Here is a 25,684-nt window from a genome sequence, read left to right on the forward strand (position 1 = left end):
GGTTGGATCGTCCTGGAGGTGGCAGCAACGTCGAACGTTGTCAAGAGCTTCGTCCTGCTGCTCGTCGCACTGTGAACTGTCTTTTTCGACCGCAGAATGTGTGGAGATGACTGCGCTAAGCGAAGGAGTTGTTTGATTGACGCCCTTTATGGATCCACCTGAAGATCTTTTGTGTTGATACTGAGCGACTGTGTATCTGAAATGCTTTCCACGGCCACCCACAAAAGAACTGCGTGATTGTAATGTTGGTGTAGCGGTTCTGACCTACGTCGCAGAGGCATCGAAAGTGGGGGTGCAATATGGATAAAACGGAATGTGACGACCTTCCCTACATGTGACACGTCCACTGTGGAAGTGAGCAGAATTGTGGTGAAATTTGTGCCAATCCATTGTGATATCATTAACCAACATTACACGTCACATGAACTTCTGGGTTGTAGCCCTTTTGTTTTTGCATGTGTCGAAACCTTTCGGTGTAACGCATCTTCGAACCCAAAGTGACGTCGCAGGGCACCACTCTTTTGTACTGTTACAGAAGAAGGTGGTAGGCACCTTTGTGTCAAATCTCAAATTTATTCGTCGCAAAGGGAGACTACTGGGTTTTGAAAATGTGATATTTTATATTGCTTTGTGTATGTGGTTTTCCAAGAGAAATATGTGGTGAGCTGTAAGAAGTAAGCAAATACGTTCCATAATTCACTGTAAGTGTCCATATTATATCCCTATCTGTTTATTCGTATTCACAAATAAAAAATTACATTACGCACTAAGAGGTGCAGTTCTTTTGAAGGAATTGGAGAGCGGCGTGGCAAAATTTCCACTCGGTGTAATGAATGACAGTTTCTTGAAAATGTGGATAAATGTGAATGTAAAAAAGAGAACCCAGTTGGGTCTGTTTACTAGATTAGAGGTGAACATTGCAGCGCGGCCCCACGGAGAGACCGCGCGGTTAGAGGCGCCATGTCATGGATTGCGCGGTCCCTCCCGCCGAGGTTGGAGTGCTCCCTCAGACATGGGTGTGTGTGTGTTGTCCATATTGTAAGTCAGTTTAAGTAGTTTAAGTAGTAGTTTAAGTAGTCCAGCGACCGATGACCTCAGCTGTTCGGTCCCTAAGGAATTCAAACACATTTTCTTCAGCGCGCCACATCATCTACGTACTTACTACTAATTCCAAGGAAGGTCCTGAAATGTTGCCGTCACTTAAAAATATTGACAGGAAGGACTAACGGAGGGCTTACGTTTCTTGGAATTGGTTGGGGAAAGTGCAGTGTTTCTGTAAAGGAATAGCATGCAAAAAACGAGTAAGATTACCTCTGGAGTGTTGTTCCTATATCTGAAGTAGGCGAATTCAGAGACGCGCTGATAGGGTCCTAATGGTTGTTACAGCCCATTCGCAAGTGTAACAGAAGTACTCAGAGAAGCTAAATAGAAATCTCTGTAAGATAAACGATGTAGTTCTCTTCGTGTATGTCACGTAGCGATCAGCAGAATAATTAAGTCGCGGGAAGGGACATATAAACAATCATTTTTGCCTCCCTCAGTATTCGAATAGTTTATGAAAGAAAAGTCACAGTATTGGTGCGATGTACTCTCCACCATTCTCTATACAATAACTGGCGGAATATACTGGGTACAGCGTGTAAAAGTGCAGCTATTTTTATTGTAATGGTAACTGAGAACAGTGTTCCGAACAACAATAATCAGTATTCATTTCATTTGCAGACTAATATTTATAGCTATTAGGAGTAATGTGTTTTTAGGTTGGGTAGTACCTCCAAGTATTCGTGGCAAGAACAACATATTAATGCATATCTTCTTTTGAGCAGCAGGTCAGGTGTTGAAGTGTGGACGCTTGGACGCAAACCGGTTAGCCTATTTTGACAGGTATAGACCACTTTGAGGTGCAGTTACGACCGTGAAGAGGACATGAGGTAGTAAATTATATTATGCGTTTGCTGAAAGACTGTTTGACATAGACAAAATAGAACCAACGCACTGATGCGTCTACATAAAGGTACCACATCTAACAATACACTCATGTTCAGAAAAGACAGAACACCTTGACTGACTTGAGATAGGACGTTCATATTCACAGGACATGTACATAATCTGTCCTAGAGAAATGATTAGCATTTGAACGATGACAGCTCCGGCGTTCAGGATCAACATCGATACTGCGGTGCAACAGCATCTACCGGTAAAGTGTGCCCGCTGCTCTCGTTGTCGCTTTAAGCCAAAGGTAACGGGTCAGTGTGACTTGAGCAGACGTATGCGCGAACCGTACCGTCAAATCAGTGATTCTGAAAGAGGCCTCCTTGTAATATATTGATTGTTCCTTGCCACTCTAGTGTTTATCTTGAAGCTGTGAGAAAGGAGGACAGGCGTTCGAAGGCGCGGAAGCAGAGACGATGCTGAGGTCAGCCGAAACTAGGAGAGATATTGCTACATGAAGTAAACCGTAAGGGGAGAGCTCTGCGAAAATGCAGACGCCCCAGACGCGCTCCCAGGGCGCTAGTTACTCTTCAGGGAATTAACTTATAACTTCATATGTCGTCTAGACGCTGTGGTAGGTTTCCACGGTAGAACTTTGAAACCAACCGGCACGTACTAGCGTATAAAGCCAGCTTGATACCAGCCCCGAGAACAGTAACGTCAGCAGGCTCACAAGGGTTAGAAAGAGAGTGAAAACGCCAAAAACTGTTGACCTAGCAGTCCCTACTCTAGGGAGTCCGAGGGGCAGGGCTAAATGACGTGTAACTATAACGTTGCAAGCCTTATTTGGCAGAGCAGTTACGTTTAGCTTTCCGCTGAAAAATGTTGATACCAAATACGGGTGTAGTTAGTGCAACTGCATTAACATCCCCGCCTTAGGAGCAGTAGAGGGGACGTAACTAAACCGTGATTGGCAGGCGCCTGCAAGGGAACCGCGGGATTTACTGGGTGGCTTTAAGTGGGAAAAACAGTGCCCTCATGTGACTCTTTAAAGCCCCTAGATTCCGCATTTTGGCGGAGTTCTCAGTCAGACGATCTGGGCGCAGAATCCGCGTCCGTCGGCTCCAGCCAGCCTCGGTCCAGCTCCGCGTAAGCCTGCTCTCTCTCACTTGGAGTGCCTCAGTGATCAGTGTCACATTCAGTATGTTTTGTTTTGCAACTACGTTGTTGCTTTAAGATGATGCTAGTGTTTACTACTCTGGTTAGCATCCCCTCCTGGGACTTATGCACTGGCTTCTGTTGTAACAGTGTTATTCATGCTTTTTCTAACCCCAGAACTAGCCTCCAGTGTATTTGTTGATCCTGTCTGGAATAAACAACTATTTCAAAATCCTGTTTGTCCAAGAGTCTCCACAACGAGTTTCCTACCAAGTCTCACCACCTACATTTCTAGTAAATGCCTGTACCAGTGTTGCCTCAGATAGAAGAAAACAATCAAATGCCTTCACTGTGAATTGTCCTTCTGCCTTCTGCTCTGTACCGCTCGGGAGCGCAGATTGACCAGTAACCCCCTTTCTCCCTCTCCCACCTATGTCAGGACACGACAGAATTATTGGCATGAAAGAATGTAATACATTCATCTGGGAAATTGCTACTCGTGTGGGACGAAGTGTTCCAACATTGTAACGGGTTTTTGCAGAACGATTGACTGAAGGCCGTAGAAAACGACGAGATGGGTCACGTCGAACGACCTAGAACATCCCCGGTAAGATCAACACCTCATCCCATTGGCACTGCAGGACATATCTGACGCAACGGTGAAACACTCTAATACTTCATACGCTATTAAGGGTGATAGTCTGTCACCGTTATTACGCTATGGGTAACGTGCACGTCTTCCATTTCTCCACCTACCTGAAACGTGCTAGACCTCAGCGGTGTATGGAACGACGGCACTGGGGACTCGAATGGCATCAGATGGTGTCTTCGGACGAATTCAGGTTCTGCTTGTTTCAAAATGGTGGCCGTATTTTGGCTCACCGCAGATAGGGGGAGCTGCATCGCAGTGAGTGCATTAGCGTAAGACATACAGCATCAGCACAAGCCCTTATGGTATGTGATGCTATTGTTTACAACCACAAATCACAGATGGTTTGTGCCCAGGGCACAGTGACTAGTGTGACCTACGTGAATGACATCATGCGACCCGTTGCCATAACCTTTCTGCACAACATCCCAGAAGCCATTTTTCAGCAAGACAATGCGCGACCACATGTTGTTGGACGAACACGTGCCTTCTTGGTGTCATAGGATGTCAGCCTTTGGCCCTGGCTCGCCAGATCACCAGATTCATCGCCAATCGGAAAAGTGTGGGATATGGTGAAATGACGTTTGGAGCATTGTGACCCAATGCCAACCACCACAGATGAACTTCGGAACCAGATGAATGCAGCACGGATGGTTATACCACAGGTCGCCATTCGCACCTTATACACATCGATAATAATACGCACAGAATAAGTTACCAGGGCCATGGTGGACCTTGTGCCTACTAGGCAACAGGACACACGCTAATCCGAGATGGCTGAAATACTAATCATTGCAGGAGACCATACTAATGTACATGTCATGTGAATATCAGTGTCCTATTTTTAGTCGTTCAAGACGTTCTGCTTTCTCTGAACATGAATGTATCTGCAATTCTACATCTACATTTCCACTCCGCAAGCCACCCAACGGTGTGTGGCGGAGGGCGCTTTACGAGCCACTGTCATTACCTCCCTTTCCTGTTCCAGTCGCGTACGGTTCGCGGCAAGAATGACTGCCGGAAAGCCTCCGTGCGCGCTCGAATCTCTCTAATTTTACATTCGTGGTCTCCTCAGGAGGTATAAGTAGGAGGAAGCAATATATTCGATATCTCATCCAGAGACGCACCCTCTCGAAACCTGTAGAGCAAGTTACACAGCGATGCAGAGCGCCTCTCTTGCAGAGCCTGCCACTTGAGTTTGCTAAACATATCGGTAACGCTATCACGCTTACAAAATAACCCTGTGACGAAACGCGCAGCGCTTCTTTGGATCTTCTCTATCTGCTCTGTCAACCCGACTAGGTACTGATCCCACACTGATGAGCAATACTCAAGTATAGGTCGAACGAGTGTTTTGTAAGCCACTTCCTTTGCTGATGGACTACATTTACTAAGGACTCTCCCAATGAATCTTAATCTGGCACCCACCTTACCAACAATTAATTTTATAGATCGTTCCACTTCAAATCGTTCCGTTCGCATACTCCCAGATATTTTACAGAACTAACTGCTGCCAGTGTTGGTTATGCTATCATATTCTCATACAATATAGGATCCTTCTTTCTATGTGTTCGCAATACATGACATTTGTCTATGTTAAGGGTCAGTTCCCACTCCCTACACCAAATGTCTATCCACTGCAGATCTTCCTGCATTTTGCTGCAATTTTCTAATGCGGCAACTTCTCTGTGTACTACAGCATCATCCGCGAAAAGCCGCATGGAACTTCCGAAACTACACCGGTTACACCCTGTATGTCTGCCGGTAGAATTAATTGTGATTTAGTGTCACTAAGAGCCAGACAAGAGCTGATGTGAGAAGGTTTATAGCCCATTAAGCGCCATATGTTATGTTTCATTGATACTCAGGGAACTAACTGTTGAGACAGCCATTGCCGGTCGAAGTGGCCGAGCGGCTCTAGGCGCTACAGTCTGGAACCGCGCGACCGCTACTGTCGCAGGTTCGAATTCTGTCTCGGGCATGGATGTGTGTGATGTCCTTAGGTTGGTTAGGTTTAAGTAGTTCTAAGTTCTAGAGGACTGATGACCTCAGATGTTAAGTCCCATGGTGCTCCGAGCCATTTTTTGGAGAGCCATTCACAAGCACTAATAATTTTCTTTGGGTCTAACCGTATTTCTAGCGGTGGCCATGTCTTCTGGATTGGTGGCGCTGTGCGTGTGCAGCGGCTTGTGCGGCTTCTTTCGGGGCGCCGCCGTCGTCAACATAAACCTGTGCGTCGCCGAGGCCTGCCCCGAGCACAAGCTGCCAGGCGGTGTTGGCCTCACCATGGTCATCTGCGGCATCATGCTTCTAGCAGTTGGCCCCATCATAGGTAAGCAGCTCAAGTCGCTCATTACTTTGAATCAAAATTGGCCTTGCACTCATTGTATACTTCTACTCTTCTCCCAGTTAATCTATGTATACAAAGGAGATAATGGACTTGTGTTTGCGCCATGATGCAAAACACTTTGTTTTACTGAAATAAGTTTCAGCGAGATTTTGCTGTTATCAGGGGGATTTCAATTCTGAAAGACACATGAAATACAGCACTCCGTCTTCAGGCCAGGAGTGGCCTACCAAGACCATCTGACCGCTGTGTCATCCTCAGTGGTGGATGCGGATAGGAGGGGCGTGGGTCAGCACACCGCTCTCCCGGCCGTTACGATGGTATTCTTGACCGAAGCCGCTACTATTCGGTCGAGTAGCTCCTCAACTGGCATCACGAGGCTGAGTGCACCCCGAAAAATTGCAACAACGCGTGGAGGCCTGCATGGTCACCCATACAAGTACCGACCCTGCCCGACAGCGCTTAACTTCGGTGATCTCACGGGAACCGGCGTATCCACTGCGGCAAGGCCGTTGGCCGCATGAAATACATATAGAACTAAAATTTAACTGACTTAGTTTTCAAAGTTGTTTGTTACTAATTTCTGCATTTGAAACTGTTTGGTGACACATAAGAAAATAAACAGGAAAGGCATTTTTAATATCCCCGCCAGTGGACAATACTGATAGCGACTCGGAGGCGTGAACAGTTTAGTAGTGAAGAGCGTCACCAGAAGCGTGAAAGGTTTGTCACGTGGGCTCAGCCGCTCACAGCAGCAGGCTAGGCAAGCAGCTGTAGCTGAGTCTTAAGCAGTCTGCTATATGATCTATTTGAGATGTCGTCTAGCTCCTATTTGGAAATTGGTCTTCCTGTGGACCTGGATATTCTGGTTATCATTATTGGCATTCCTTCCGTGTTCTGCTCACAACTGTCTTTCGTTGTTCTTGGATTACACGTTTATATCAGGAGCGGACACAAAAGCGCTGAAATAATTCAGCAGACAATAAATGAGCAACAACTGTAAATGTGAAATAAATTTCAGTTTACATTCCTCAGTATTTGATTTCAGTTTTAAAAAAGAATTAATAATGCTTCAACAATACTGAAATCTCTGCAAACTGGTTCAAATGGCCCTGAGCACTATGGGACTTAACGTCTGGGGTCATCAGTCCTCTAGAACTTAGAACTACTTAAACCTAACTAACCTAACGACATCACACACATCCATGCCCGAGGCAGGATTCGAACCTGCAACCGTAGCGGTCACGCGGTTCCAGACTGAAGCGCCTAGAACCGCACGGCCACAATGGCCGGCGAAATCTCGGCAATACTTTTGTTAAGGCAATACGTTTTTACACATAAAAGGTGAGCAACTCATCCCAGAATTCATTAAATGCACTATCAAGAGTTGAGAAATTCGAACTAGTGTTCCATATCATGCTTCGATAGACTAAAACAGAAATTCAACGGACGTCTAAAATCAGATGGTATACATTAATTAATGGACGGGTAGACGTCAATTATTCAACAAAGAATGTGTACTGAATGCGAAGTGACTGTGACGCTATAACCTTTGCCGGTGTTTTATATTCCACATTATTTCTTACGTAGCCCTCCGTTGCTTCGCATAATGACCGAAGCTGACTGAACGTATTGCATCGTGGGCTACCTGATGATACAGCAAGAACTGTCCTCCGATACCACACAGATACTACAGCCACAGTGGAAATATCAACGACGCAGCAGGAAATCGGATCCTTTGCAGCTACGATGGCCCAGTTACTTCACATCTGAGACACTGACTTGTTATGGCTTATGTGAGCGGAACTGATGCAATATCAAAACAAGTACGCACCAAGCCGATGTAAATATCATTCATTTTCAGTCAAAAGTATAGCAGTCTGCTGACCATCATTCTCTCGTAGGGATCTATGTTCGTCCCACGAGTCTACTAGTCTACAGTTCCACATGACTCAACCAGTCACCTTCTTCCGATGCTACGGGAGAACAACATAACATCCAAACCTCGAGCGGAGGCACTAGTGTGATTATACGCGCCTTGGCCGCACTCACCCTGCGCTGCTAACGGCCCTTAACCAGCGTCGTTGATGCAGTGCTGGATCAGCTGACTTGCCATTCCACACTGCCGCGTGGTGAGTGCCGTACGCACCTCGAGTGGAGTTGCACTTTTTATGTCCAGTGGCCGCTGGCATTCTCGGACAACGACACAGTGGATGTACTTTGAGCAACAATCGAATGGTTCTCCAGTGTTGTTTCTCTGACGTCTGCTTCGACGCCTAAGAGTTTCCCAGTCACCATACCACTGCAACCCACTTCTGGGGTTGTGGTATTCTATCATCCTGACCACAACCCACCTAGACCACCATCCGCCATAGCGGTCAATCAAGCCCACCTTTATAACGCAATGAAATTTTTAACACTAATTTGAAGACACCTTGAAACAGGAACAACTGGTAGTCGTGAGCATAGTAGGAGATAACGGGGAACATTGGTGGTAGAAGGGTCTGGCTTATGTTCTCCACATGTCCACTCAAACAGCCCAACGGATGTGAAATGCTGAAAAAGTGGCTTATTTAAATGTTCACTTGCTATCCACGACACCAGACCACCCGTATACACTGAGGCGACGAAAATCATGGGATAGCAATATGCACATATACATATTGAGGTAGTTTCGCGTACACAAGGTATAAAAGGGCAGTGCGTTGGCGGAGATGTCATTTGTACTCTGGCGATTTATATGAAAAGGTTCCAGACATAATTATGGCCGCGCCGGCCTTGGGACCGAGCGGTTCTAGGCGCTTCAGTTTGGACCCGCGCTGCTGCTACGGTTACAGGTTCGTATCCTGCCTCGGGCATGGATGTGTGTGATGTCCTTAGGTTAGTTAGGTTCAAGTAGTTCTAAGTCTAGGAGACTGACGACCTCAGATGTTAAGTCCCATAGTGCTCAGAACCATTTGAACCATTTGATTATGGCCGCACGACGTGAATTAACAGACTTTCAACACGGGATGGTAGTTGGAGTTAAACGCATGGTACAGTTGTAGGTAATTACTTTTGATTACATTATGGGAGTGACAGTGATCAATATGTTACAAATATTTACTATTAAAAACAGTCTTGATCACTATTTATTTAGTACGGTGACCGGTTTCAATCACTACTGTGGTCATCTTCAGACCAATGAGCAAGAACCTCATTCTGCTAGAGATCACAGCTGATCACTACTGATTCTCTAGCAGATGGAGGTTGTTACTCATTGGTCTGAAGATGACAACAGTAGTGGTCGAAACCGGTCACCGTGCTAAATAAATTGTGATCAAGACTGTTTTTAATAGTAAATAGTTGTAGGTAACTCAATATGTCGAATTCCTCAGTGTCAAGAGCCTGACGAGAATACAAATTTCAGGCATCACCTCTCATCACGGACAACGCAGTGGCCGACGGCCTTCACTTGACAATCGGGACCAGAGGCGTTTGCGTATAGTTGTCAGTGCTAACAGACAAGCAACGCTGTATCAATAAATCCAGAAGGCAATGTGGGACGTACGACGAATGTATCTGTATCCCTTGGGACAGTGCAGTGAAATCTGGAGTCAATCGCCTATGGCAGCAGACGACTTCGCCTGCAGCGCCTGGCCTGGGCTGCATGGACCGATCAGATGAGTACAGGTTTCAGGCGGTAAGAGCTGATGAAAGCATTCGTTGTCTAGGCGTAGCGTCTTTGGGTAGTAATCAAAAAACGATCTCGGTACTTCATTCGAACGTGGTAGGGAAGTTAGAAACTCTCAAAAGGAAAATGCAAAGGCCCAATCTAGATATAGTGGGGATCAATGAAGTGAAATGGAAAGAAGACAAGAATTTCTGGTCAGATGAGTATAGGGTAATATCAACAGCAGCAGAATATTTTAAAACGGGTGCAGGATTCGTTACGAATAGGAAGGTAGGGCAGAAGTGTTTTACTGTGAACAGTTCAGTGATAAAGTTGTTCTCATCAGAAACGACAGCAAACCAATACCAACAACGATAGTTCAGGTATACATGGCGACATTACAAGCTGAAGATGAAGAGACAGAGATAGTACATGAGCATAGTGAAGGGGAAATTCAGTACAAAAGAGGGGATGAAAATCTAATAGTTATTGGGGAGGGGGGGCTGGAATGCGGTTGTAAGGGAAGGAGTAGAAGAAAGGATTACGCCAGAATATGGGCCTGGCAGAATGAATGAGAGAGGAGAAAGACTAATTGAGTTCTGCAGTAAATTTCAACTATTAATAGCGAATACTGTGTTCAAGAGGAGGAGGTATACTTGGAAAAGACCGGGACATACAGGAAGATTTTATTTAGATTACTTCATGATCAGATACTGGATTGTAAGGTGCACCAAGGAGCAGATGTAGACACAGACAGACTGATGAAGAGTGGGCTGAAGTTTAAGAGATTGATCAGGAAGAATCAATATGCAAAGAAATGGGATACAGAAGTACTAAGGAATGACGAGATACGCAAGAAGTTATCTACGGCTATAGATACTGCAGTAAATAATAGCTCAGTAGGCAGTACAGTTGAAGAGAAAGGACAATCTCTAAAAGGGCAATCACAGAGGGTGAAAACAAAGACATAAGTACAATAAGTTAAATGCGAAGAAATAAAGTGTAACACAAGAAATACTTCATGTGATCGATGAAAGGAGGAAGTACAGAAATGTCCGGCGAAATTCTGGAATACAGTACACAAATCGCTGAGGAATGAAATAAATAGGAATCACAGGGAAGCTAAGACGAAATGGCTGCATGAAAAATGTGAAGAAATGGAAAAAGAATTGATTGTCGGAGGGACTAACTCAGTATATAGGAAAGTCACAGCAACCTTCGATGAAATTAAAAGCAAGCGTAGTTACATAAAGCGTGCAATGGGATTCCACTGTTAAATACAGAGGAGCGAGTGCATAGGTGGAAAAAGTACATTGAAGGCCTCAGTGAGGAGAAAGATTTGACAGAAGAAGAAACAGGGGTCGAAATTGAACAGATATGGGATCCAGTAATAGAATTAGAATTTAAAAGAGCTTTATAAGACTTAAGGTCAAATAAGGCAAAAGGGATAGATAACGTTCATTCAGAATTCCAAAAATCATTGGGGGAAATGGCAACAAAACGATTATTCATTGCGGTGTTTATATTTGTGAGTCTGGCGATGTACTATCTAACTTCCGGAAAAATATCATTCACACAACTTTGAAGATTGCAAGAGCTGACAAGTGCAAGAATTATCGCACACTCAGCCTGACAGGTTGCTGACAAGAATAACGTACAGAAGAATGGAAAAGAAAATTGAGAATGCGTTAGATGATGATCGGGTAAAGGTACCAGAGAGGCAGTTCTGATGTTGCGGTTGATAGGGGAAAGCTGTAGGGAAAGACATGTAATATACAATATGTACAAGAACCAAGAGGCAACAATAAGACTAGGATACCAAGAAAGAAGTGATCGACAGGGATTTAGTCTGTTTGATCTATACATAGAAAAAAATGATGGAAATAAAATAACGGTTCAACAAAGGAATTAAAATTCAAGGTGAAAGGATATCAATGATAACTCGCTGATGGCATTGCTATTTTCGGTGAAGATAAGGAATTGCAGCATCTGCTGAATGGAATGAACATTCTTATGACTAAGGAATGTGGATTAAGAGTAAATCGAAGAAAGACGAAAGTAATGAGAAGTAGCAGAAACGAGAACAGCGAGAAACTTAATATCAGCATTGATGGTCACGATGTAGATGAGATTAGGGAATTCCACTACCTAGCGAGCAAAATAACCAATAACAGATGGAGCAAGGAGGACATATCAAAAGCAGACTAGCACTGCCAAAAAGGACATTCCTGGCCAGGAGAAGTCTATTAGTGTCAATCATAGTGCTTAATTTGAAGAAGAAAAATTTCTGATAACATACGTTTGGAGTACGGCACTGTATCTTAGTGAAACATGGACTGTGGGAAAACCGGAATACAACAGAATCGAAGCATTTGAGATATGGTGCTACAAACGAATGTTGATAATTAGGAGGACTGCAAGGTTAGGAGTGAGGAGGTTCTGTGCAAAAGAGGAAAGGAATATACAGAAAACACTGACAAAAAGAAGGAACATTTTGACATCAGGGAATAACTTCCATGGTACTAGAGGGAGCTGTAGGGGGCAAAAACTGTAGGGTAGGACATAGATTAGAATACATCCAGCATATAATTGAGGTCATAGGTTGCAAGTGCTACCCTGAGATGAAGAGATTTGCACAGGAGAGGAATTCGTGATGGGCCATATCAAACCAGTCATAAGACTGATCTGATGACTAAAAAAAAAAAAATTATAGCGTGAGCACTACGGAACAAATATACGCACCAGCTATTTTCAAACTTTTGACAGTTGGAGGCTTGAGCTGTGGCAGGTGGAGGCCACACCCCTCTAACATCACAATCCAACATGACCACAGCCACACATCTATCACATGACAATTCACACACACCATTATCTCTGTGTGTGTGTGTGTATGTGTATATGTGTGTGTGTGTGTGTGTGTGTGTGTGTGTGTGTGTGTTTGCGTGTGTGTGAGTGAGTTGATGGGTTTTTGTGTGTGGGTGAGAAATGACAGTGTTGTACTTCATGCAAGCATTATACTTTGTATGTTGCTAACGTATTCTTGAAGACATGCTCCTCCATCCAGTAACGTCATTAACGTTCCAAGAAGGCACACTTAATTCGTTTTAGTGGTGGCAGCTATTACTACGAAATAGCAAACTGCATACCAGTACTTTTCAGGGCATTAAAATGATACACTTTATCATACTGAAGCTCTGAGCAGACGTCTTGACTTGTGCGCAAAGGTATCCAAATGAGCTCATTGTTGAATGTTTGTAAGTTTTTGTATTTAAAATTACCTAATGGATATGAAGTGCAGTACTTCTACGATTAAAGTACCTTGGTAACACACATACATATACATACACACACGCACAGACACACTCACTCTCCCCCTTCCTCTCCCTCTGTCTGTCTCTCTCTCTCTCTCTCTCTCTCTCTCTCTCTCTCTCTCTCTCTTTCTCTCTGCCTTTCACACACACACACACACACACACACACACACACACACACACACACAAACACACTTGAAAAAAATACGTAGCCTTCCACTGAATTGTGTAGAAGGCACCACATTACAAAAAACTGGTAAGGTCAAATACTGTTCCATCTATCCGGTAAATGCCCACCTCACATCTGCAAATTTCGTTGGAGGCTACATAGCATTCACTGTGACATAAGAGAACGAGTATAAATGGTACTCACCATAAATAGTTAAAAACCAACATTCGCTTTTGCATTGTAAGGAAAGAATTACAAAAACATTGTTACTAAAAATTTGTTTTACTTTAACTACTATTCCTCAAAAATTGAAACTGCGAAATAAACTCAACTGCTGTTTAATGTTCAGTAACTTGTCATTGCCAACAGCATTTATGTTTTGATAATTGTACCATGTATAGTGCAAGGAACAACAGTCCCTCAAATTGATTACTTTCCACATATACGTGGTTGTGGGACGATTGTCAAGTGTCAGAACGTCCTTTGTACATCCAAAGTGTCTGCAAGAATACAATACTACAAAAATACAATTTTTGCATCAAGTACAAAACAGTCATTTCCCATATATATACAAAAACTCATCACACACACACACACACACACACACACACACACACACACACACACACACACATCCGTGCAATAGGTGCATAAAGTATGATTGAGAACTCTAAAGTGCCTTAGTGCTATTTCTGCGCTTATAGAATTACAAATAACATACTTCTCAGACAGTTAGCATTTCAAGTTTGACATAAAAGGGTAATGTACTAAACCTAATCTGTCCAGGTTTATAACTGCAGAAAATATACGTCAGCTTACGTATAACGCAAAGCAAGCGAACACATCAACCAACACAGTCTAAAAACTGCCAGGTTCTGGAAGAATGTAATTAATTACATTATTTGGGCCCACTTTGGTGCAAGTCACGTGATACACCCTCAGATTAAATATTTTCGTATCTGGAATGTTCCATGATGCTTTTCAAATGTTACAATAGTAACATATCTAAAATACATAATGATTGTTGTCACTTCCAGCTGTAGAAATGTTACTAGTGGTTTGTAGTATGTACTGACGTCGTCCGTGGTTTTTACAAGTTTTTCGTTAATCCTTCATCTCCACAAGCACCATTTTAGGTGGGACTAAGATGATGCATCTGCTTTACGTTACAAAATATGATCCATGTTATTTATAGCATAATAATGCCTTTTACATGGTATAACCAAGGTTATGTACAATAACAGCTTTCGACGAAGACTGGAATATTTAGTAACCCAACTATGGTGACAAAGTACTTTGAAACGTTTACAGACTGTATTTCTTAAAGTAAAGAACTAAGTAATACCAAAGCCGAATCATAATACGTTCTATAAAACACACACTCACAGACAACATAGCCAAGTGAAAGAACAGGAACTGCGGGGACACCATTGTAGGAAGGAAGGAAGAAAGGGTTTTGACGAGATTTTGTTTATGTGTCACTTTAAACTGTTAATTCCGTAATACCCAAAAGGAACTTCTGCTGTATTTACGTATTTCAAAACATGGCCAAACACAGTGCTAGAAGAAGACAGAGATGACGCATAGCCAGAGATGATGGTGCATACAGACAGAGATGGAGGTCGATATCCCAAAAATAAACACTTTACCATCAAACTAAAATATTGTTTATCAAGTATAAAACACTTTCAGGTTGCTTATCATAACATGCAAGTTCCGTTACTGATATGAAAATTCTAACTTTGCACCAAACCATAATGGTGTCCAATTTTGAACATACTGTGAACAGCAACTGTGAGTACCTCCATGCGATAAAATAAACAGCTAGCCAGGGCCAGAAGTTTATTTACTTAAACTTGACCTAGCTTTCGATAATAACATGAGTATCTTCTTCAAGAGTACAGGATTCTACCTAGAACATTTATCACAAAACCAAACAAGAATTTCTAGAACTCAGTTATGATGTAAAATAACTAAAATCGCCAACTGGAAAATGAAACCGTTACTTAGATTGGTTAAAATAAAACATGTTACATGAAGCATGAGCTAACCAGCTCAAGTTACATACCGTGACTGAAATCAAAATAACCTTTGAAACTGTGTACTTGGGATATTAGGTATGGCAGTTGAACAGAGGCAGAAGTCGACCTGTACATGTAGCTTCAGATACAATGCGCAGATTAACTACTGTGGGTTGTGCCACGTGCCACATGTTGTCAGCTGATGTTGCAATGAAAAGCTCACTTATGTACAATTTATTTTTTTGGCACTGACCTGCCATCATACAAACAAATAGTAAAATATTTCGCTATCAGAGTAAAACAGTGTAACAGTGCTGTTGCAGTGCCAGGCAATTAAAATCTCAGAAATGTCAAGAAATCCAAAAGTGCACTAGCTGCTACATTTTCTCACAGTACACACGTGTTTAAATCTTCATTACGTGAAATAATACATTACCTGCTTCTCTAAGCTTCTCTAATGAAGAAATGGTAGGAGAAATTAAAACTCTGAATAAAACATAGTAAAAAAAAATACATAGGCGTGCAGCTCTTTAAAAGTACATAGCAGTGCCCTATTTTAATAAACAAAGCTATCAAAGAGTTAGCCCATCTAGTGAGCTAATGAAAATATTACGTCACTTTGTGTGAGGATAGTAACGCTTTCTGACAGGAAGTTCTGTTGACAACAATTTACCCTGGCAATATATTTATGCAGTCATTACTACTGGCTTGAAACGTTTAAAGAAACCTTTTTTTCCTCACTTGAACTACTCATTTAAAAACAGGCCATTGATGTTCATTGTGTGTCTAAAAATCTCTAGTACCTCTACAGCATATAATCACCACTATTTCTTTGCTTTTTGGGCGATTTCTATTTCTTTGGTTCTTTTCAGATTATGAACTGACATTAGCAAGTGGCCTGTGAATGTAGCATTATGCACAGTAGTATCTTTTCACCTAAACGATGTCCTTTATACCCAGTATTTAATGCCCTTTCAGTTTCACCGTTGTAAAATATTGAAAATCCGTTGCATGTGATCTTATTAACACCGCAACTTCATTAACGGTCATTTGTGGCTTTAATACTATGAATTAAATTTTTCTTTGGACAATTGTCGGTGGAGAATACTACTTTGCAGCCATATATTTTAACAAACAATCGTTTAATCGTACGTGATATATCGCCTGTAAAAGGCATTGAAGTGTACCTTTCTTTTCCACTATTCCTGGTTTTAAAGTCTAAGGTGGTGCCTCCATTTCTTGTTTCCTTCTCAAAAATTTTATTTACTGTAGACTGTCTTTATCCATTAATATGAGCTACAGTTTTCATTAAATACACCTCTTTCTCTATTTTCATCTTGAGTTAAAGGTGCTACTACTGTACAATGCATGGTTGATAGATAAAAGCCATCTTTTGGCATTGAGGGTGCATTAAGTCAAACGGTAAAGTATAATTTGTGTAAGTTGCAGTACGAAAAAAAATCAAAACTTATTATGCCACCTGTAATCACGACTTTCTATATAAAAAGCTTAGTTCCTGCTTTTATTTTGTATCTGAATCGTTAATTTAATTTTTTCATGAAGATTGTCAAATATCTTCAACAGCTGATCAGTTTCATCTATTGTCCCATTAAAAACGATCGAAGTTTAAGAGAGGCTCTGCTAAGACGTGTATTTATGGTTACCTGAGGTTGTAGAATATAATTCAGTTCAGAATGCTTATTTGTTAGTGTCAGCCACCACTGCTTTGCGTGCTTAGTATTACCAGCATAACATGACAAATGTTTTCCACTGCTTTATAAAATTAATACCCTAGCATGAAGTAGTTATAATGTTGGGGTGACATTGAAGGCACAGGAACATTTGTTTCTTCACTACAAGAATGTGTGGCTCTGAGCACTATGGTACTTAACTTCTGAGGTCATCAGTCCCCTAGAACTTAGAACTACTTAAACCTAACTAACCTAAGCACATCACACACATCCATGCCCGAGGCAGGATTCGATACTGCGACCGTAGCAGTCGCGTGGTTCCAGACTGTAGTGCCTAGAACGCTCGGCCACTCCGGCCGGCTCAAGAATGTGTATCACTACTAGTGCTCAGCATACTATTTCATCCAAGTGTCATGTATCTTCCACATTGTAATATCAGACAGTGATGGCATTTTAATTACAAGATGAAGTTAGTACCCTAGCACAGGGCCACTATAATTTTTGACTGACTTTGATAACAAATGAGTTTTTGGCGTGAGGATAATTTATTTTCTTTGCTGATTCTCGTCGACAAGTGCACTTCAGGCTGTAAGTTGGATCAGCCAGTAGTGGTCATGTGTGTTCTCCGATGTTATAGAACCATTTTTTAAGGATTTTGATAAACTTAATGCCTGGTACTTAGCTTGACCAAGACTCCTCGAGTAATATGTTATTCCAGTAGTGGTGTCACAGAGTGATGTACTTCGGGCAAGTGAGAGACTGTTTGTTTACTCTTAGGACAATATATCTTTGACCTGTTGTATTGTATGCTCTGTGACTATGTAATAAAGTTTGTTAGACTGTTAATCGCGGCTCTACTGTGACTCACGACATAAAATTTTGGTGCCGAAACCCGGGATAGACTTTGCCCGAGACAATTTCCACGATTGCCGTTGTGGAACCACGAATTCTGGACGCACGTCACGCGGCAATACTACGAGGGGGTCTTACTGCAGCGATTTGTCACACCACGCAACAAGCTCTTCGACGACAACCGCCTGCATACGCAGCTAAGTTGAACTGAATTGTCACGCAACATGTTTTGTAGTGCCATTTGTAAAGGCAACTGATTACATTATTGCCGCTGTGTACTGCTATTGTAGCTGTTCGATTAGCGCTTTAACGAATTATCAGATCCTACTCTACCCCTGTGTAGATTGTTTATGACTGGTGCTGCCATCTAGCGATCATCAATTGAATTACTTCGACTAGCGATCCAAAGATAACGCCTTACTAGGACCAGCTGATCGCTAGCCGACACTGCTTTAAACCTTGGAGTAATCGGACCGAATGGACATGCCAGACCACAAATCAGACGCACAGTTACACACTCTAAAGAGAAAACGGATGAGAGAAAGAGCAAACATTACGCGACTCGTAGCGGAAGTTGCAAGGTTGTCAGACACATCGGAAATCGCGGATTATAAATATTACAATGACAGATTGGGTAGCGTTCTGAACCGCCTCGTTAAATTAGATGAGGATATTCACGAGTTGTTAGACGATGACGAATACGAAGAAGATGTTCTTAAATGCGAAGATTACAAAGACACCGCTAAACTGACAATTTCTCGATTGTCTCACGAAATAGAGAAACAGCTTGCAAAATCGGTAGCAGACATAAATATTCCCAACAAATGACAATAAGGCAGCAGCAAGATTTTAATAAGTTTTTCAGACAATTTAGAGGTGGAGGTGTTTAATTTTAAGGTCTGTTAAGCTTCCAAAGTTTGGTACAGCAGTCGATCTTTCGTTCTTAGCAAGTGCTGCTTAACGTGTAAGTTTTACAATAGTGCCAATGTGCAGTGTGTGTTTATCATTTTTAATCTTACAGAACAATTGATTTATAACAGTGGTGTCACATGCATTATGTTCTCAAAGCCTTATATATTTAGAGAAGTAACAGATTTTATATTAGTGAAAAGTTTGAGTTTCCGTATTTGCAGTTTTACTTGTGTATTATGATAAGCAGCCTGCATGTGTCTTGTACTCGATAAATGATAAACAGAACTTTTTTGGTGGCAGATTATTTACTTTCCAAATATTGGCCTTCCATCTCTGCCTTGTTGCACCATCACTGTTGACGATATTTCATCTCTGTCTTTTTCCAGCACTGTGCTTCTCAGTATGTAAATGCAACAGAAGTTCTCTTTGCGTATTACGAGAAAAAGCTGGATAAGTGATGTATTTCAATAACATTTCATCAAAACACCTCCTTCCTTCCTAAAGTTTTTCTCAGTTGTTTGGTTATGTTGTGTGCAAGTGTGTTTTACATTACATATTTTCATTAGATTCTGATGTTATTTAGTAGTTTATTGTAGGAAATGTTATCTGTAATCGTTTTAGAGAGCCTTGCTACCATAGTTCCATTTGGTAAATATTGCAGCCTCTGTCGATATTGTTGTTAGTAGAAGGTATGATGTGGACTATTGCTAGGTGTGTCCCAATTTTCGTTATATTCCAGAAGTACAGAATGATCCACACAGTCAAATGACTACATTGTTCTGTATCGTATAGCTGATGGTAAAACAGTTGCTTGTCTTTTACTTTTCACTTCAGAGCTTTGACATGTCTGTACAATGTTGCTTTCACGGTAGACTAGCAAATCTGGCGATGATTAACAGTTACTAAATACGTGTGGGAAGTGGATATACAAGGTGCGATTCAGAAGTTTCAAGACTGATTCATTTCTGAGTATAAGTGAGCGCGTGGACCAGTTCCGCCAGGTGGGGGAAGTAGTGGGGGTTCTCAGGGAATGAACTGATACTGCGGCGGTTGCCTCCCGAACCCAGGAGAGTGCGCATCGCTTGCAGCGTGAGTGCATGTCATTGACCTCGGTCGGAAAGTGGGAGAGGTGGAAATGGAGCAGCACTTGGAGCAGCGTTAGGCGATTAAGTTTTGCGTGCGACTGAACAAAACCGCCACGGAGACTCTCGGTATGATTCAAGAGGCCTTTAAGGAAGAAGCCATGTTCCATGCAATGGTTTTCATGTAGCACAAACGTTTCAAAGATGGTCGCGGGGCCCTTGAAGACGACGACCACTCTGGGAGGCCATCATTAAGCTGAACGGATCAAAATGTGGAGAGAGTGAGGGAACTTTTAAATAGTGTCCGTCGTCTTAGTGTGAGTATTCTGCTGCTTGAGGGATCGAGTTCGCCGCGTCCGAATGGCGATCAAGGGCGATTGGATTCTCCACCACGACAACGCGCCCGTTCACATGTCGCGGGCCGTCGCCGAAGTTTTGGTCATGTTCAACGTGACAACAGTGCTGCAGCCACCATACAGCCCTGACTTGACTCCAAGTGGCTTTTTCCTCTTCCACCGAATCGAGACAGGCGTAAAAGGGAAGCGATTCGACTCCATCGACGCCATCCAGCTGGCTTCGACGAGAGCCCTTGACAGCATGACCCACTAGGCCTTCCAGAAGGGCTACAAACAGTGGAAGACGTGCTGGCAGCTCTGTGTTGATGCTCACGGTTCATATTCTGAAGAATTTTAGTCCGCTGTACTTAAATGTCCAATAAATTTCTAGTTCTAAGTCTTGAAACCTTTGAATCACACCCTGCAGTTCTCCATATTCTTTGTCCATTTCCTCCTCCCCCTGTCTTTGTCCGTCACCTCCTCCTCCTTCCTCACTCTGTCCATCTCCTCATCTGCTTCTCTATTTCCACTTCTCTCTGTCTATCTCTTCCTCTCCCTCTCTCACCAGCTCCTCGTGTCTCCTCTTCCTGTCCATTTCCTCCCCCCTCTCTGACTGCCTCCTCTTTGTTTCTGACCTTGAGACTTACCGTTATTACGAACGAAACATCGATTGGGAACTAAAGGCTCTTAAAATGGTACGGGAAAATTTGTTGGGATTATTGTTATATTGGGTATGAGAGAGACGTTTCCAGCTGCTGGATTTGTGAGAACAGTAGCTTCAATGACAGTATTTCTAGAAGTATTAATCTGTGAATGGGTAGGCTTACAAAGTTTCGGTCGATTCAGATTCTGTAGTAGTATCCTAATGATAAGCTGATAAGCCATAAGTACAAGTTTCCTGTTTTCTGTTAAAACCAGCAGTGAGGGGGAAAAAACTGCACATTTTTGTGCACACAGCTTTTGTTTGAAACTACGTACAAGAAGAAAGACTATCTATAGAAGAAACAGTTTTTCTAATGGTTTCAATGTCCTGCTATCATAGTTAAAACTGACTACAGAGAAAGGAAACTACACATTTTCACAGTGCAGCACAGCTTCTTCTTTTTCACGGTTGGTTTTAATAGATAACCATAACACTGTTCCCTAAAAGACGTATAAACCTTATGCACATATGAAGGCAAAGGCCCTGTCGCAGTGGTTACACCGGTTCCTGTGAGATCACCGAAGTTAAGCGCTATCGGGCGTGGTCGGCACTTGGATGGGTGACCATCCAGGCCACCATACGCTGTTGCCATTTTTTGGGGTGCACTCAGCCTCGTGATGCCACTTGAGGAGCTACTCGACCGAATAGTAGCGGGTTCGGTCAAGAATACCATCATAACGGCCAGGAGAGCCGTGTGCTGACCCCTAGCCCCTCCTATCCACATCCTCCACTGAGGATGACACGGTGGTCGGATGGCCCGGTAGGCCACTCGTGGCCTGAAGACGGAGTGCTTTTTTTATGTACATCTGAATGTTTGTTGGGGCATCAGGTAAAAGTTGAAGTAATTGAGTCATGAACTGTTCGAGATTTTTGCTAACAAAGTTTGCGTAGCAGAGTTGTCTTCAGTGATGATTGTCACCTCGAACTGAGGCCTCACAATCGGTGAAGACGTGTCTGGAGACGCTCTGGACAGCGGTGGGATACCAACCTGAATGTCGCCCGTCTTACAGCACGACTACCAGCAGTGATGGTGTGGGATGCCATTTATTTTCATAGCAGGACTCCTTTGGTTGGCAGCCACAGCAAAGTAAACCGGTACGTCTACGATATTCAACAGGCTGTTTCATTCTCTTTCGTGGTAAGACGTCCTGGGTTTACATTTCACCAAGATAATGCCTACCAGTACACGGCGAGAGTTTCCACTATTTGTCTCTATCTTAAATTTTCCCTGTGACATTGCAGTTTCTAACTTATCTACGATAACGGTCGAAGCTGAGGAATTGAATTAAAATTGGTACTGTGGCTGGGACTCGAACCCTGCTCTTCTTTCTTAGTAGACAGATATGCTGACCATTACACCACCACAACATTATGGTCAACACAGCTGCATGAACTACTCAAGTCAAGTACCCTCCCCAACACAAACTCCAATTCACATCTCCCCTTATATTTTCACTATTACCAGGGCTCTCCAACATTGGACAACAGCTATGTTGTCCATAATAGTGTAATGGTCAGCACATAAAAAGTTGTCTTTATGCTTGTCAAACCCTACCTTAGCCAGAAAAGTCACCACATATCCCCGTGAATGAGACCCATTGGAGCATTGTGGGCAAGGCCCTCCAGTCAGCTCGGGATTTTCACGATATAACGTACCAATTAGGGTTTGGTACGATAACACTCAGGAGGACATCCAGCACTCTATCACACAATGTCAAGGCGAATAGCAGCGTAGGTAGTGGCCAGAGGTGGAGGAACATGTACTGACTTCCTCAGTTTCAGAAGCGCATTCTCTTCTGTAAATCATCCATTTTTTCGAAAATCGTAATGATTTGTTTGCCTTTCCACATACATCACATTTACTGGTTTCCATCCCATTCGAATTTTGTCTTAGAGTATATATACACTCCTGGAAATTGAAATAAGAACACCGTGAATTCATTGTCCCAGGAAGGGGAAACTTTATTGACACACTCCTGGGGTCAGATACATCACATGATCACACTGTCAGAACCACAGGCACATAGACACAGGCAACAGAGCATGCACAATGTCGGCACTAGTACAGTGTATATCCACCTTTCGCAGCAATGCAGGCTGCTATTCTCCCATGGAGACGATCGTAGAGATGCTGGATGTAGTCCTGTGGAACGGCTTGCCATGCCATTTCCACCTGGCGCCTCAGTTGGACCAGCGCTCGTGCTGGACGTGCAGACCGCGTGAGACGACGCTTCATCCAGTCCCAAACATGCTCAGTGGGGGACAGATCCGGAGATCTTGCTGGCCAGGGTAGTTGACTTACACCTTCTAGAGCACGTTGGGTGGCACGGGATACATGCGGACGTGCATTGTCCTGTTGGAACAGCAAGTTCCCTTGCCGGTCTAGGAATGGTAGAACGATGGGTTCGATGACGGTTTGGATGTACCGTGCACTATTCAGTGTCCCCTCAACGATCACCAGTGGTGTACGGCCAGTGTAGGAGATCGCTCCCCACACCATGATGCCGGGTGTTGGCCCTGTGTGCCTCGGTCGTATGCAGTCCTGATTGTGGCGCTCACCTGCACGGCGCCAAACACGCATACGACCATCATTGGCACCAAGGCAGAAGCGACTCTCATCGCTGAAGACGACACGTCTCCATTCGTCCCTCCATTCACGCCTGTCGCGACACCACTGGAGGCGGGCTGCACGATGTTGGGGCGTGAGCGGAGGACGGCCTAACGGTGTGCGGGACCGTAGCCCAGCTTCATGGAGACGGTTGCGAATGGCCCTCGCCGATACCCCAGGAGCAACAGTGTCCCTAATTTGCTGGGAAGTGGCGGTGCGGTCCCCTACGGCACTGCGTAGGATCCTACGGTCTTGGCGTGCATCCGTGCGTCGCTGCGGTCCGGTCCCAGGTCGACGGGCACGTGCACCTTCCGCCGACCACTGGTGACAACATCGATGTACTGTGGAGACCTCACGCCCCACGTGTTGAGCAATTCGGCGGTACGTCCACCCGGGCTCCCGCATGCCCACTATACGCCCTCGCTCAAATTCCGTCAACTGCACATACGGTTCACGTCCACGCTGTCGCGGCATGCTACCAGTGTTAAAGACTGCGATGGAGCTCCGTATGCCACGGCAAACTGGCTGACACTGACGGCGGCGGTGCACAAATGCTGCGCAGCTAGCGCCATTCGACGGCCAACACCGCGGTTCCTGGTGTGTCCGTTGTGCCGTGCGTGTGATCATTGCTTGTACAGCCCTCTCGCAGTGTCCGGAGCAAGTATGGTGGGTCTGACACACCGGTGTCAATGTGTTCTTTTTTCCATTTCCAGGAGTGTATATATATATATATATATATATATATATATATATATATATATATATATATATATATATAACCCATGTAAATCTAAACGTTATTTAGCGTATCGTGCACCAAATTTGAAGATAATCGATCAAGAACTTTAGCACTTTTTTCCTAACAAAGTTTACCTATATATATATTCTGTGTCCGTCTGTAACACGATAGCTGTTTGATGTTGTTGAATGTAAATCCTAAATCTTGACTAATCACGTTATTTGTTGTACAAACAGCAGTTACTGGTCATTATTTAATTTCCTGCAGTTGAAACTAAGATTCGTCTAATTTAATCATTCACAAAAATGACCAAAATAGGTTAGGACACGTTACAGATCGGGATTTCTATCTGTGTTTCAGGCTACGTCCGTGACGAGACGGGAGACTACCCGTTGTGTATACACCTCCTCACCGGACTGGTGGCTTTCTGTATGCTGATGTGGCTTGCTGAGGGCATCTGGCGATGGTACCGTCAGAAGAAATGACTTTTCGCCTTCCGTCAACCACCGAGTGTGAATGAAACATTCAGCGTGGAATCTCCGTTCGCATTGTGGCCATTGAAAAATCTGGAAGAGTTATTTTCCGTTGGAATCACTTTGCACAGCGAAGGCATCCGGTTGCTATTTGCTGCCATCACCACAAATGTCTCTGGATACAGTCGCTGTTTATGGTTTATGAGTACTGTTCATTCGCAAGATTTCAATTGTGTTATCACAAAGATAAGGTACGAACACTACGAACTTTGTAATGTGTATAATTGTGACGAAAGAATACCATGCACAGCTAACTGCTGGAGACAGAAAGCCTGTGAAAATTCTTCAAGGTTCATTCACTTACTATATTTTCTGTGTAGCTGAAAATGGAAAAAAGACCTATTTCTCACATTCACACGATATGTGAGTTTGGATAGAGAAGATAGAACTTAATTCTACTACTTATAATTTTTCTATTAATAACTATAACGAATATATACATTTTAAAACGACATTTTGTACAAATGTATGAATATAATATGTAGAACAATTTAAAAGAAGTAACATTATTTGACTAACTGCCTATTGGCTTCTGGCTATTGGCGTCAGAAAAATCATTATATGAACGTCGGCCGAAGAACCCGAGACAGAAGCCAATAGACAGTTTGTCATCAAGTGGCCACCAAAGCCTTAACAATTTTGTAACATTATTTGAACACACAATCTCTAATTGTCATCTAGGAGGTGGCAGGATTTTCACACGAACTCCCCTCGGGTAAAACCCTTACTACCAAAAGTAATACCTTTCATAGAATAAGTATTTTACACCTACACATTTTCAGAAAATTTGTAGGAGTGTTGACGCAACAATAAGCTTGAAGTACTAGAATGAAATCAAATACAACGTATCTCATAGGTTTAGAATCAAAATTTTGATGATGGTATGGATCCTGTAAGTAGTGAACCATTTATCAAACACACATAATTCAGACATTGGGAACTCTTGGTTTAGCAATGTGAGTAAGTCACTTGTTTATTTTTCCTGCCACAT

General features: G+C 43.1%; 1 protein-coding gene across 1 annotated transcript in view; it reads left to right on the forward strand.

Annotated features, from left to right (window-relative positions):
* LOC124616557 (monocarboxylate transporter 2-like) overlaps window positions 1-25,097 on the forward strand; it is a 51,471-nt gene extending 26,374 nt beyond the window's left edge. The window contains exons 5-6 of the mRNA XM_047144876.1: window positions 5,880-6,071; window positions 24,521-25,097. Of these exons, the coding sequence (XP_047000832.1) occupies window positions 5,880-6,071; window positions 24,521-24,645 (317 nt within the window). The 3' untranslated portion in view covers window positions 24,646-25,097. The remainder of the gene's footprint in view (window positions 1-5,879; window positions 6,072-24,520) is intronic.
* Window positions 25,098-25,684: the final 587 nt, after the last annotated feature.

This window comes from Schistocerca americana, chromosome 5 (assembly GCF_021461395.2).
Source record: "Schistocerca americana isolate TAMUIC-IGC-003095 chromosome 5, iqSchAmer2.1, whole genome shotgun sequence".
In the NCBI taxonomy this organism is placed as follows: Eukaryota; Metazoa; Arthropoda; class Insecta; order Orthoptera; family Acrididae; genus Schistocerca; species Schistocerca americana.